The sequence below is a fragment of the Cervus canadensis genome, chromosome 8, assembly GCF_019320065.1.
Source record: "Cervus canadensis isolate Bull #8, Minnesota chromosome 8, ASM1932006v1, whole genome shotgun sequence".
Classification (NCBI taxonomy): Eukaryota; Metazoa; Chordata; class Mammalia; order Artiodactyla; family Cervidae; genus Cervus; species Cervus canadensis.
This window is the reverse complement of record NC_057393.1, coordinates 44,298,762-44,312,976: the sequence shown is the minus strand read 5'-3', so window position 1 is coordinate 44,312,976 and position 14,215 is coordinate 44,298,762. Positions and strand designations below refer to the sequence as shown.

General features: G+C 34.5%; 1 protein-coding gene across 1 annotated transcript in view; it reads left to right on the top strand.

Annotated features, from left to right (window-relative positions):
* PCDH15 (protocadherin related 15) overlaps positions 1-14,215 on the top strand; it is a 1,286,954-nt gene that overhangs the window by 1,143,617 nt on the left and 129,122 nt on the right. The window contains exons 26-27 of the mRNA XM_043476181.1: positions 8,111-8,220; positions 10,469-10,609. Coding sequence (XP_043332116.1) covers positions 8,111-8,220; positions 10,469-10,609 — 251 coding nt within the window. The remainder of the gene's footprint in view (positions 1-8,110; positions 8,221-10,468; positions 10,610-14,215) is intronic.

The window sequence follows — 14,215 nt, the reverse complement described above, 5'->3', positions numbered from 1 at the left end:
GATGGACACTACATAATGGTCAAGGGATCAAAATCCAAAAGGAAGACACAACAATTGTAAATGTCTATGCACCCAACATAGAGAACCTTGATACATAAGACAAACACTAACAGACATAAAAGGAGAAATTGACAGCAACACAATAATAGTAGGAGACTTTAACACCCCACTCACACCAATGGCAGATCATTAAAACAGAAAATTAATAAGGAAACACAAGCCTTAAATGATACATTAGATGAGGTGGATCTCAATATCTTCAGGACATTCCATCCAAATGCAGAAGAATACACCTTCTTCCCAAGTGCACATGGAACATTCTCCAGGATAGACCACATCTTGGTTCACCAATCAAACCTCAGTAAATTTAAGAAAATGGAAATCATATCAAGCATCTTTTCCATCCACAATGCTATGAGACTAGAGATCATTACAAGAATTAAAAAAAAAAGTAAGAAACAAAAACACATAGAGATTAAACAACACATTTCTAAATAACCAACAAGTTACTGAAGAAATCAAAAGGGAAATCAAAAAAATTCTAGAAATAAATGACAGTGAAAACATGACAACTCAAAACCTATGGGATGCAGCAAAAGGAATTCTAAGAGGGAAGTTTATAGCAATACAATCCTACCTCAAGAAACAAGAAAAACATCGAACAGACAACCTATCTTTACACCTAAAGCAACTGGAAAAAAAAAAGAACAAACAAACAAAAACCAAAATTAGTAGAAGGAAAGAAATCATAAAGATCCAAGCGGAAATAAATGGAAAAGAAATGAAAGAAACAATAGTAAAGATTAATAAAACTAAAAGCTTGTTCTTTGAGAAGATAAACAAAATTGACAAAACTTTAGCCAGACTCATCAAGAAAAAAAGAGTAGAATCAAATCAACAAAATTAGAAATGAAAAAGGAGAGGTTACAACAGATGATACAGAAATACAAAGGATTGTAAGAGACTATTATGAATAACTATATGGCAATAAAATGGATAACCTGGAAGAAATGAACATATTCTTAGAAAAGTTCAATCTTTCAAGACTGAAGCAGGAAGAAACAGAAATTATGAACAACCCAATTACAAGCACTGAAATTGAAGCTGTGATCAAAAATCTCCCAAAAAACAAATGCCCAGGACCAGATGGCTTCACAGGAGAATTCTATCAGACATTTAAAGAAGAGCTAATGCCTATCCTTCTAAAATTCTTTCAAAAAATTGCAGAGGAAGGAACACTTCCAAACTTATTCTACCAGGCCACCACCACCCTGATACCAAAATTAGACAAAGACAACACAAAGAAAGAAACCTACAGGCCAGTATCACTGATGAACATAGATGCTAAAATCCTCAACAAAATGTTAGCAAACAGAATTCAGCAACACATCAAAAAGGTCATATACCATGATCAAGTTGGGTTTATTCCAGGAATGCAAGTATTCTTCAATATATGCAAATCAATCCATGTGATGCACCATATTAACACACTGAAAGATAAAACCATATGATAATCTCAATAGATGCAGAAAAAGCCTTTGACAAAATTCAACACCCATTTATGATTGAAACTCTCCAAAAAATGGGGATAGAAGGAACCTACCTCAACATAGTAAAGGCCATATATGATAAGCCTACAGCAAACATCATTCTCAATGGTGAAAAACCAAAAGCATCCCCACTAAGATCAGGAATACGACAAGGGTGTCCACTTTCATCACTATTATTCAACATAATTCTGGATGTCCTAGCTCACAGCAATCAGAGAGAAAAAAAATAAAAAAAAAGAAATAAAAGGAATCCACATCAGAAAAGAAGAAATGAGTCTCTCATCGTTTGTAGCTGACATGATACTGTACATAGAAAACCCTAAAGATAGTATCAAAAAATTACAGGAGGTAATCAGTGAATTTAACAAAGTTTCAGGATACAAAATCAGTACACAGAAATCACTTGCATTTCTATATACAAACAATGAAAAATCAGAAAGAAATTAAGGAATCAATCCTATTCACCGTTGCAAAAAAAAAAAAAAAAGAATTAAATATCTAGGAATAAACTTACCTAAGAAGACAAAAGAACTGTACACAGAAAATTATAACACACTAATGAAATAAATCAAAGACAACATAAACAGATGGAGAGAGATTCCATGTTCCTGGGTAGGAAGAATCAATATTGTGAAACTTACTATATTACCAAATGCAGTCTACAGATTCAATGTGATCTCTATTAAATTACCAATGGCATTTTCCACAGAACTAGAGCAAAAAAAAAATCACAGTTCATATGGAAACACAAAAGACCCCAAATAGCCAAAACAGTCATGAGAAAGATGGATGGAGCTGGAGGTATCAACCTTCCTGACTTCAGATTATAGTACAAAGCTACAGTCATCAAGATAGTATGGTACTGGCACAAAAACAGAAATATAGACCAATGGAACAAGATAGAAAGCCCAGAAATAAACCCATACACCTATGGGTACCTTATTGTTGACAAAGGAGGCAAGAATATACAATGGGACAAAGACAGCCTCTTCAATAAATGGTGCTGGGAAAACTGGACAGCTACGAGTAAAAAAATGAAATTAGAACACTTCCTAACACCACACACAAAGATAAACTCAAAATGGATTAAAGACCTAAATGTAAAACCAGAAACTATAAAACTCTTAGAGGAAATGATAGGCAGAACACTCGATGATATAAATCAAAGCAAGATCATCTATGGCCCACCTCCTAGAATAAAGGAAATAAAAGTAAACAAGTGGGACCTGATTAAACTTATAAGCTTTTGTACAGCAAAGGAAACTATAAGCAAGGTGAAAAGAAAACCCTCAGAATGGGAGAAAATAGTGTATGAAACAAGTTACAAAGGATTAATTTCCAAAATATACAAGGAGCTCATACAACTCATTGCATATATGCTCATACAACTCCATTGGTACATATGCACAATAGAATATAACTCAGCCATAAAAAGGAATGCATTTGAGTCAGTTCTAATGAGGTGGCTGAACCTAGAACCTATTATACAGAGTGAAGTGAGTCAGAAAGAGAAAGATAAACATCATATTCTAACACATATATGGAATCTAAAAAAAATGGTACTGAAGAATTTATTTACAGGGCAGCAGTGGAGAAACAGACATAGAGAATAGACTTATGAATATGGGGAGAGGGGAGGAAAGGGTGAGATGTATGGAAAGAGTAACGTGGATACTTACATTACCATATGTAAAGTAGATAGCCAATGGTAATTTGCTATATGACTCAGGAAACTCAAACAGGGGCTCTGTATCACCTAGAGGGGTGGATGGGGAGTAAGATGGGAGGGAGGTTCAAAACTGAGGGTAACTATGGCTGATTCATGTTGAGATTTGACAGAAAACAAAAAAATTCTGTAAAGCAATTATCCTTCAATAAAAATTTTTTTAAAAAGATTAGAAGTTAGGAAGCTTCATCAAGTTATAGAGTAAGTCAGCTGATTAAGAGGTTCTTAAATGAAATTCAGGTTCATCTTTTTCTATTGAATGTCCACAGTAGAAAAGAAAGGAAAGATTAAGATGGCTTCATCATTCTTTGCTTCCATCCAAGCATGCATTCACTCATGCACTTACTTATGCATGTATTTGTTAACCAACACCTAACTCCTCTGTGGCAGGCGCTTGCTGGTTCCCATGGTGAACTTCCTATGGTAATTTTCTGCTTTCTCTGTGCTGTGACAATCCCCTCTATAGTGACTGTGTCCCAACCTTCACACTCCTTGGATGGAGTGGCAGTTACCTGCCATGTGCAGAGATTCTACCCAAAGAATGTACATCTCAGCTGGTTGGAGAACTGCCATATGTTCAAGGGAGCTGTGCAACCTCTGTCCAAGCAGAATAGTGATGGGACCTACACCTTGGAAAGCTTGCATTTGTTGACTGTCTCAGTGCAGGAGTCTGAATGTGTACTTACCTACAAGGTGCAGCATGAGACCGAGCCTCCCATCCAGGCCAGCCTCATAGTGTCCACAGCAGTGCAGGACATATACAAACCCACTGGGAGCACAGGTCCAGAAATGCCTGCCTTTATCTTTGTGGCTTTCCTCCTGGGCTTCAAAATGGTATTGGTGATCAGTTTCATAGTCACTTACTTCCACAGGTGGTGGAAACTGTAACAGGTCCTGCATACTCTCTGATATACTGCCTCCCTCCTTGTGCAAGGGGCTCAAGTGGAAAGAAGCTATAAGGACCAGAGATGACTCAAGATGTCCCGCCCTTCACCCTGCTTTCCCCACCTCCATCATGAACACACTGCCTTCCATACACCCTCCTATGTTCCTTCTCTGACCTTTGGAATTGAGTCAAGGATGGACATTGATCACGTTGATCCAGAATGTCTGGGCCCTGAGGCACTGAGCTTCAAATTGACCCTGCCTCCATTCCAAAGAGAATCAAGTAGATAAAGAAAACAGGTTTCCATCGTGCCCCTGATCATGAATACTTAATTTCAGAGCACTTTTTACTTTCATCCAGAGCTTTTGCAAGTGTGACTTCATTTTAACACACATGTATTTTAAATCACTAAGTTGAATAACATTTTTCTATTCTGAAATTTATAATATAAAAATATTCATGTAATTACCTACCATGCTATGTTTGCAGACTGTTAATGTTTTGCTATTATGATCTGTTGTCCCTTTCAAAATTACTGCACTAGATTTGGTATTCATAAAATCAATCACAATTTTATACTTCTACAACATATGTATAAATCCTTAAGCAATATATATTACTAGCATGTTTTAACTTTTATATAAATATTATCATACTATATATAACCTACTGGAACTTTTACTTTTTATACTCAACACAGTTTTTTGTTCTTTGTTTTTTTGCTTTATTCATGTTCATGTATGTAGCTTCATTTTATTAATTTCCACTTATAAGTTCTACTGTGACAGTATGCCACAATGTATTGATTTTTCTTGTGATGGATATTAAATATTTATGTAATGTTTTGCTAGTAGAATTTGGCACAAATATTTTTATCTTAACTTCTTGGGCACATATGGGGGAGTTCCTCTTAGTCTGGTGTGTCCATAAAGTGGACTGTTGGTATCATTTGGAGCTTTTGTTATACATAAAAAAAGATTTTCAATTCTTGAAAAAAAATGTAATGAATTAAAACAACACACTTAGCATCTTTAAGTTTCTGTAGATCAGGAATGTGTTATCTGTAAGAACCTTTCACATTCTTACACAGGTTTTAGTCAGGATGTTGTCTGGGGCTAGAATATCACTGAGGCTTAACAAGGGAACGGTCCACCTCCAAGTTCATGCTTTTGTTGATTGGATTCAGTTCCACATGGATGTTGGAGTGAGGGTCTCAGTTGCTTGCTGATATTGGTCAGAACTCACCATCTCACATGGCCACTTGCTTCATTAAATCCAGCAAGGGAGGTAGTCAGAGTCTACTAGCAAGAATGAAAAGTTATAATCTTATGTAACATAATTACTGAAGTGACCTCCCATCTTCTTTGCTGTATTCTATTCATTAGAGACAAGTCACAGTCTGACCCTCCAACAAAAAGAAAGGGATACACAAGGGTAGTAGGACTACCAAGGTGGAAGATTATGGAGGATCATAATGTGTTTCCATAGCTCTCTAATTTTAATCCTTTCCAGGTTTAATGATTTCACAGTCACTGAGGTCAACCACAAGCCAATGTGGCAAACAGCCATCAGTCTCAATGTCTGTTTATAATCTAAAATATCATACAAAAGATTTCTATTCATAATCAAATTAGTCCGTCAAAATAATCTTAGTGTCACTTTTCTAAGTGCCTTACTTTTTTGTGCTAGACAACTGTTATTTTAGGTTCAAGGTTACAAAAGTCACCCCTATTTCACTGAAGTGACACTGTGACAATGTCTAGATGAATTGCTTATAAAATAAAATTGTGTTATCTCAGACATAACTTTCTTTAAAAGTGCCTACATAGGTGAATGTATCCTTTTTTTATCTAAACATTTTTTTAATTACTTGGAACTCCTGATTTCAAGGGACTGAAATACTAGATATAAGGAGAAATGCAGGAGAATTTTGTTTTACTAATAGTAACTGAAATGATGAGTTTACCCAGCTTCAAGTATAACAGCATTTAGAATACTAATCAAAGTGTAGTGGATATGTTTTCAACCTTTAGTTATTCCATTTGTGTTGGTATTATTAACAAGAACCTTCTTATAGGGAAAAACATTAAAATTCTAGCCAACAACAAAACTTTTTTTGTGTGTATGTTTTATTGGTTACAGTAACATTCTTGGTCAAGACTTTCATTGAGTTTGCATAAGACATTTGTCACACATGAATATGAGCAATAAACATAAAATGCCCTCATTAGCCAGAGCTGGGTAATGTGTCTATGCATATACCCTGGGGATTTGGTCAGTTCAGTTCAGTCATTCAGTCCTGTCCAACTCTTTGTGACCTCATGGACTGCAGGACACCAGGCCTCCCTGTCCATCACCAACTCCCGGAGCTTTCTCAAATTCATGTCCATTGAGTCAGTCAGTTCTACCCAAAACAGTTAGACTAATAATTAAGGAGATATAGTTATCCAAAACTATACCTGGATGCTATTAAAAAAGAAGACAGAAAATATGCAGAGAAGTAAAATTAAATAAATAAGTGGATAAATTTAATTTTATTAAAATTATACAGATTAGTTCTTATACTTTATCAAGAAATAGTTATTGACCATGCAGTGGAGATGTGGACCTCCATTAGGTGCTATAGTAGTTATCTGTAAGATAGGTCACTTTACATTTAGGTAATTTTAGTCTGTCCAGTATATGGAGTACAGTGGCAAATAGCATAATATTTTGGACAAGATGTTTATGAAGAATTGTATGTAATTAATTTTTCATACTATATTGGTAACTCAGAATTTGTTATAAAAGGCTTCATTAAGTACAATATACAATTGTGTAATGTAATCTAGATTAGAAGAACTCAGAAGATGGTGATAAAAATGAAGGATAAAAGATAAAAGGCCACATGAAAGAGTGACAGTAGGATTTATCTTATCAGTTTGAGAAAAGAGGCTAAATCTTATAGAATTCAGATGGCTTAGATAGATTGACTGGACTATAACAAGATTCAGAACTTTATGTTTAAGAATTTTCTAAATCTGTTGAAGCTGGATGTTATCAGTATCTGTGAATTATAAGAGTGGGATTATTTTCATTGGTTTATGAAGATAAAGTTCTAATAGCCTAGTTGCAGTGACCAATATTGTAAAATAAAATGGAGATTTAGAATATGAGATAGTGTGTTGTTGAAAACATATTTTTAAAATTAAGTATCATGCAAATTACTAACTATGGAATGAATAAAGAACAAGGTCCTACTATATAACACAAAGAACTATATTCCATATCCTGTAATAAATTCTAATGGAGAATAACATGAAAAAGACTATATACATATAATGAGTTACTTTTACGTGTAGCAGAAGTTAACATAACATTGTAAATCAGCTATAGTTCAATAAAATGTTTTAAATAAATAAAATTAAGTATCACTGAATGGGGGCATAATATGGTTAAAGTTCAGTAAAATAAGTGAAGTCAAAAGAAATATTAATTTTATAATGTCATCCATTCAAATATTTTTAGGACAGTTAAAGTTTTATAGTAGAGCAAGGATAAGGACTAGACTAGAAAGAAACTGAAGGTCATTTGCTTAAATATGCTAATATTACCAATGTAAAAGTCATATTTTTCTTCAGCAACTTGAGATAGCAAGTGGTATCTACCTATTGCATTCTATTCAGAAGTTTTTTCAGAGACAAGCAAAATGAATTTTATACAATATTTTGGAGATGCTGAAGCAGTAATGTACAGATGACAAGACATTCTTAATGAAGAACATTTGCATAATTTTGAACACAGTTTGTTAGGCCTAGGGTCTGAATGTAGTATTTTGCTGAAAAGTTCAAAAATAGTACTATTCAAATAATAACAAATACAACATTAACATATTCTACTATTAAATACAAAGCTCCACCATGAGGAAATGGACAATAAAAATAAATTATCTTCTCTTGCACCCTGCAGACCTCCTCCAGTAAGTGAACTTGCAACCAGAGGGACTATGGTGGGTGTAATTTCTGCTGCAGCCATCAATCAGAGCATTGTATACTCCATTGTTGCAGGAAATGAAGAGGGTGAGTATATGTTTAGTCAAATGGCAACCCATTCCAGCATTCTTGTCTAGAGAATTCCATGGACAGAGAAGCCTGGTAAGCTACAGTCCATGGGGTTGCACACAGTTGCACAGAGTTGAGTGACTAACACTTTTCATCATGAAACAATAAACTTAGATTTGGAATAAATTTCAGATTTCATTACTGTTTATGTTTCTAGTAAGATGTGTCTAACTTAAATGTAATTATGTGTTAAATCTGATTAAAAATCCAGTTATATTGACAAAGGTTATTAATTTCCACTAGGGAATACTCAATATCCAGTTCTGAAAGCCTTCACCTCTCCCTGACTTAGGGATATTTAATGACATTTATTCAACATTAATGCATGTGTACTTTCAGCTTTTGATCACAATTGTTGCCTAAAGTAGTCTCTCACCACCGTTCTGTGCCATCTATAACCCTTAACCCATGTCATACCTTAGCTAATCCTGAAGAAATTTTAGGAACAAAAATAACTGTGGATGACCAAAGAGCCACATGCCTCATAAAATTCACGTGCATTTTGTGTGATTCCTCAGTGAAGCAAACATATAATCAACAGTTATAAGTAAAAAAATAGTTTGATTTTGTCTACCAATCACTTTTCACAGAGAACAGATTGACTTGCTAGCCTATAGGAATAAGTTTGTGACTCGGTTTTATATTAGCATTTTGATTCTTTTTTTTTTTCCTATTACCCACAGTTAGTTGTCCTCTGGTTTTCCCTTTTATGAGTTAAATGGCCTGGAATGTTGTAGATGGTTAAAAAAAAAAAACTAATATACGTTTCATAAACAAATGCATTTCAATATTAAATTAGGAGATGTTAATATTGTAAAGCAGTTTGCAAGGAAATTATGAAAGTTGTTTTCAACTTTTATAAATAAAACCAATTCAGTGACCAACCATTACTAAAAGTTATTGCCCCTAAAGCAAGTGCTAAATATTGTACTTTTCTTATTGACTTTCTTTGTTTCACCTGGGCTGTTATGCCTCCTCCCTAAATATTACTGACTTTCCTTTTGCCTTAAACTTACATCTGACTGAAGCTATGGTTTTCTCAATTTGTTCTTATGACTTTTCTCTGTGATTTTATCTGTTCTCTTCCTTGAATATAGACAGGTGGTTCTACTTATTACCCTCACTCCACCACAATGATTATTTTTACATTCAATTCATTTGCTTGTCAATTTAGTCTACTAAGCCTATTGAGCATTTATCATGCACTCAGTACCTTCCAGAATTAAGGAGAAAGAAGTGAACAAAATAGTGTCTCAGTGGTAAAGAATCTGTCTGCAATGCAGGAGATGCAGCAGGAGCCACAGTTTTGATCCCTCGGTTGGGGAAATCCCCTGGAGAAGAACATGGCAACCCACTCCAGTATTCTTGCCTGGAAAATTCCATGGACAGAAGAGCCTGGTGAGCTGCAGTCCATGGGGTTGCAAAAGAGTTGGACCCAAATGAGTACACACGTTATCATCACTGTAGACTTTAACAATCCAATAAAAGGATCTAGACAATAACAATGATCAAGCTAATGAATATTTAGTATTTAGGCAGTTATAATGCTATAGAGAAAACCAAAGTGAGGAAAAGAGAGAGTGAAAGAGGTAGGATATTATAAAGTTTGCCAATGTGCTCTGCTCATCACTCAAATATGTATGACCAAATTTATTCTAAAAAATACACTTCAGGGCCAAATATTTTAAGATATTTAAAGTAATAAATAATATTTTTAAAATAACTAACATATTAAATTATGTTTGTTTCCTCATATTCTTAACAGAACACTAAATCTGCAGGATAATAAGATATATTAAATCATAAAAAGTATAATAATCCAACAGCATCATAAAATACTTGCTTAAACAAAATTAAGTGGATTTCTTTAAAACAAGATTTCTAGAAGCATTTGCCATGGTAGAAGATAATGTGTATCTATGGTGAAGAATGCAGTATATATTGTTTCACAGACTTAATTGACCAGAGAAACATCAGTTTCCAGGAGAATCACAAAAAAAACCTAGAATTTCAAATCATGCATTTAGGGAAACACTAAATGTTGATAATTTCTAGAGCTGAAACAGAGTTTCCCAAAGCCCTCATTTTGTCACTTTGATGTGTTACTCTTATTATATGTGTTTTTGAAATCACTGTGATTTTTAAAGAGAATTATTTTCCCTTATAGTATGAAGAGAGTGACAAAGGAATTGTATTTTGATTCTAGATAAGTTTGGAATCAATAACATCACAGGAGTAATCTACGTGAATGCCCCTCTGGATTATGAAACAAGGACAAGCTATGTACTTCGAGTTCAAGCTGATTCCCTAGAAGTGGTCCTCGCCAATCTCCGAGTTCCTTCAAAAAGTAAGTTGTATTACTTAAGAATTTGACAAGAATTTTATGGTGTTTTTACTTATTTTCTAGCGAAATAACAAATATCTAAAATAAAATCCTCAGTGGAGATTACAAAACATTCATTAACACTTGAAGATGATTGCTCATTCACTTTAAGAATTGATACATGGCCATTCAGGCTTCCCCACTGGTTCAGAAGTAAATAATTCACCTACTGATGCAGGGGACACAGGTTTGATCACTGGGTTGGGAAGAGCCCCTGGAGAAGGACATGGCAACCCACTCCAGTATTCTTGCCTGGAAAAATCCCGTGGGCAGAGGAGCGTGGTGGGCTATAGCCTATGGGGTTGCGAAGAGTGAAGTATGACTCAGCCACTATAAAAACAACAACAGGATCACAATGTAGAAAATGATTTCATACTCCTTAAATGTCAAGGTAATAACACAATATTTTCAAATTTTGTACAATCTTATTGAAATGCTATCATTGTCAGTATATTTTCATTAAAAAAAAAAAAAAAACGAAACCTTAATCACATTGTGAAGCTTAACCCCTTGAAGTGTATATTTTTAATAGGCACAGGATTACTATATATTCCCTGAATTGTGTGGCTTCTGGTACTTTGTATTTTCTGAGAGCAGAGGGAAATGCATCTCAAAAAGAATGACTAACATTTGTTATAATTTATACATAGCATTATATTTAATTCACATCCATTTCTAGGAAATGAGATTTATTATTCCCATTTTACAAAGACAAGAAAAGGTTAAGTGATTTTTTAAAAAAATGTCACTGTCAGTAAATGAAAAGTGGGAGATTTAAGCTATCTTTTGACTCCCAAATCTTTCTTCAGCATTTCAGTGTAATATAGTTTATGCATACAGAAAACTGAGTAAAAGCCAATTTATGAAGAGGACCAGCATAGATTCTGAGAGATGTTACCGATAATGGAATAGGATGGTGAGGAGAGAATACATGAAGTGCTGTAATTACTGTAATCAAGACACATGGCTTGACAAAGGACTTTTTTTCTCAAATTTTAAGCTTATTTATAGCAACATCTCTCCTTTGTTAAGTGCTCACTCTGTGCCCAGAGCTGTGAGTAAGGAGTGTTAGTTGCTCAGTCATGTCCAACTCTTTCTGACCCCATGGGTTGTAGTCTGCCGGGCTCCTCTGTCCATGGAATTCTCCAGGCAAGAGTACTGGAGTGGGTTCCCATTTCCTTCTCCAGGGGATCTTCCAGACCCAGGGATCAAACCCGGGTCTCCTGCACTGGGATAAGCACTTTTCTTTTCCATTGATTGAGATTATACATCTTTGCAAGTTAAACAATCCATCTTTTCGTCACTTAACATTGTCATATATCAACTATTATAAAGAATGGGAAACTTTTTTAGAAGCCAGAAAAGCCTAGAAAACTATATTTAATTTAACCACTAGCAGATACATGCCCAGAGAAGGTATAAAGTACAAAACAGGTAATAAAATATTTACCTTTTACTCTGAGCCCACTTGTGAACATACTCTCACAGCATTCCATCAGTTAGCATCTTAAAAGACGAAAGAGGAAACAGAAGAGACCCTGAGACAGAGCAAGAGTACTCCTAGGAATGTCAGATAGAGAGAGAGCACCCCAGCAGTGTAGGAGAAAAGTGAACAAAGTGGGAGGAAGAGCAAAAGATGTACTATAGAATGTTCTGTATCCATTTGTAATTGAACAGATGATCATAAAATAATTCATTTATCTGTTCATTATCTCAAATCTCACTCACTGGTCTAATGTAGAGGCCTGCACAGTTGTTTGTAAAAAGCACAACCAAATCATTGGAAAAATCAGATTACATATAGTATGTCTTTGAAATTAAAGGCATTAAATGGTCTTCAGTGATTATTCATCACTAGATAAGTAAGTCGTTTAAAAATAGCAGTCCAGTTATTTGAGTTTTTAAAATCTTTAACTGGAGGCAACTGCATTTTTAGAAAATATAGAGAATGCCTCAAATTGTAAATTGAATTGACTAAATCAAAAGTTGAAAGGTTAGAATAGTTCTAAATTACATAACATAACCTGCCTTTGCAAACAAAAATAAATGTAAAAGTTAATTGAAAACCATCTGTCATCTTTCTTTGAAAGAATTTAAGTTGTAGAACCTAGCATTTTGCAAGAAATAAGAATAAAAACATATTGATGTCTTATATGTGAGTATAATAAACTAGTTCTCACTACTGTAATTTAAATGGAAATCTGAGATGAATAAAAGTTTAGCTTATATACTCATGTATAATTATATGTGCCCTATATTCATGCAGAGTGAGACCAGTTAGCAAATTCATGAATTATCCTCTCAGAAATCTGTGAAGCCTGAAAGCAAAATGTTACTTTGATGCCTAATGCTTTGAATATTGTTATTAACATTTCATGACTGACCTTTGTTTCTTGAGTCTGAAATACAAACCCAAGTAGTATTTCTAACACAGTTTCACTTATTAATAACTGTTAATGACCTATAATCAAACTCTGCTCATTAACTATGCAAATAATAAGGGAATTATGTAAATTGAGGTTAATTAATTAATCATTTAAAGGTTCATCTCTTCTTTATTTTTTTTTTCATCTCTTCTTTAGAATCAACTACTCTATTACCTTTAGCTCTACTATGAATAAAGGTAATAAACAGAATAAATTTAATTTTGAAATATTAAATTTCAAAAGAAGTATTTTATTGTAATTTCTTTACTATACAGTGGAAGTGACAAATAAATTCAAGGGATTAGATCTGATAGACAGAGTGCCTGATGAACTATGGATGGAGGTTCCTGACATTGTACAGGAGGCAGTGATCAAGATCATCACCAAGAAAAAGAAATGCAAAAAGGTAAAATGATTGTCTGAGGAGGCCTTACAAATAGCCATGAAAAGAAGAGAAGCCAAAGGCAAAGGATAAAAGGAAAGATATACCCATTTGAGCACAGAGTTCCAAAGAATAGCAAGGAGAGATAAGAAAGCCTCCCTCAGTGATCAGTGCAAAGAACTAAAGGAAATCAATAGAATGGGAAAGACTAGAGATCTGTTCAAGAAAATTAGAGATACAAGGGAATATTTCATGGAAAGATGGGCTCAATAAAGGACAGAAATGGTATGGACCTAACAGAAGGAGAAGATATTAAGAAGAGGTGGCAAAAATACACAAAAGAACCATACAAAAAAGATTTTCATGACCCAGATAACCACGATGGTGTGATCACTCACCTAGAGCCAGACATCCTGGAATGTGAAGTCAAATGGGCCTTAGGAAGCATCGCTATGAACAAAGCTAGTGGAGGTGACAGAATTCCAGTTGAGCTATTTCAAATCCTGAAAGATGATGCTGTGAAAGTGATGCACTCAATATGCCAACAAATTTGGAAAACTCAGCAGTGGCCATAGGACTGGAAAAGATCAGTTTTCATTCCAATCCCAAAGAAAGGCAACCCCAAAGAATGCTCAAACTACCACACAATTGCACTCATCTAATATGCTAGCAAAGTAATACTCAAAATTCTCCAAGCTGTACTTCAACAATCTGTGAACCGTGAGTTTTCAGATGTTCAAGCTGGATTTAGAAAAGGCAGAG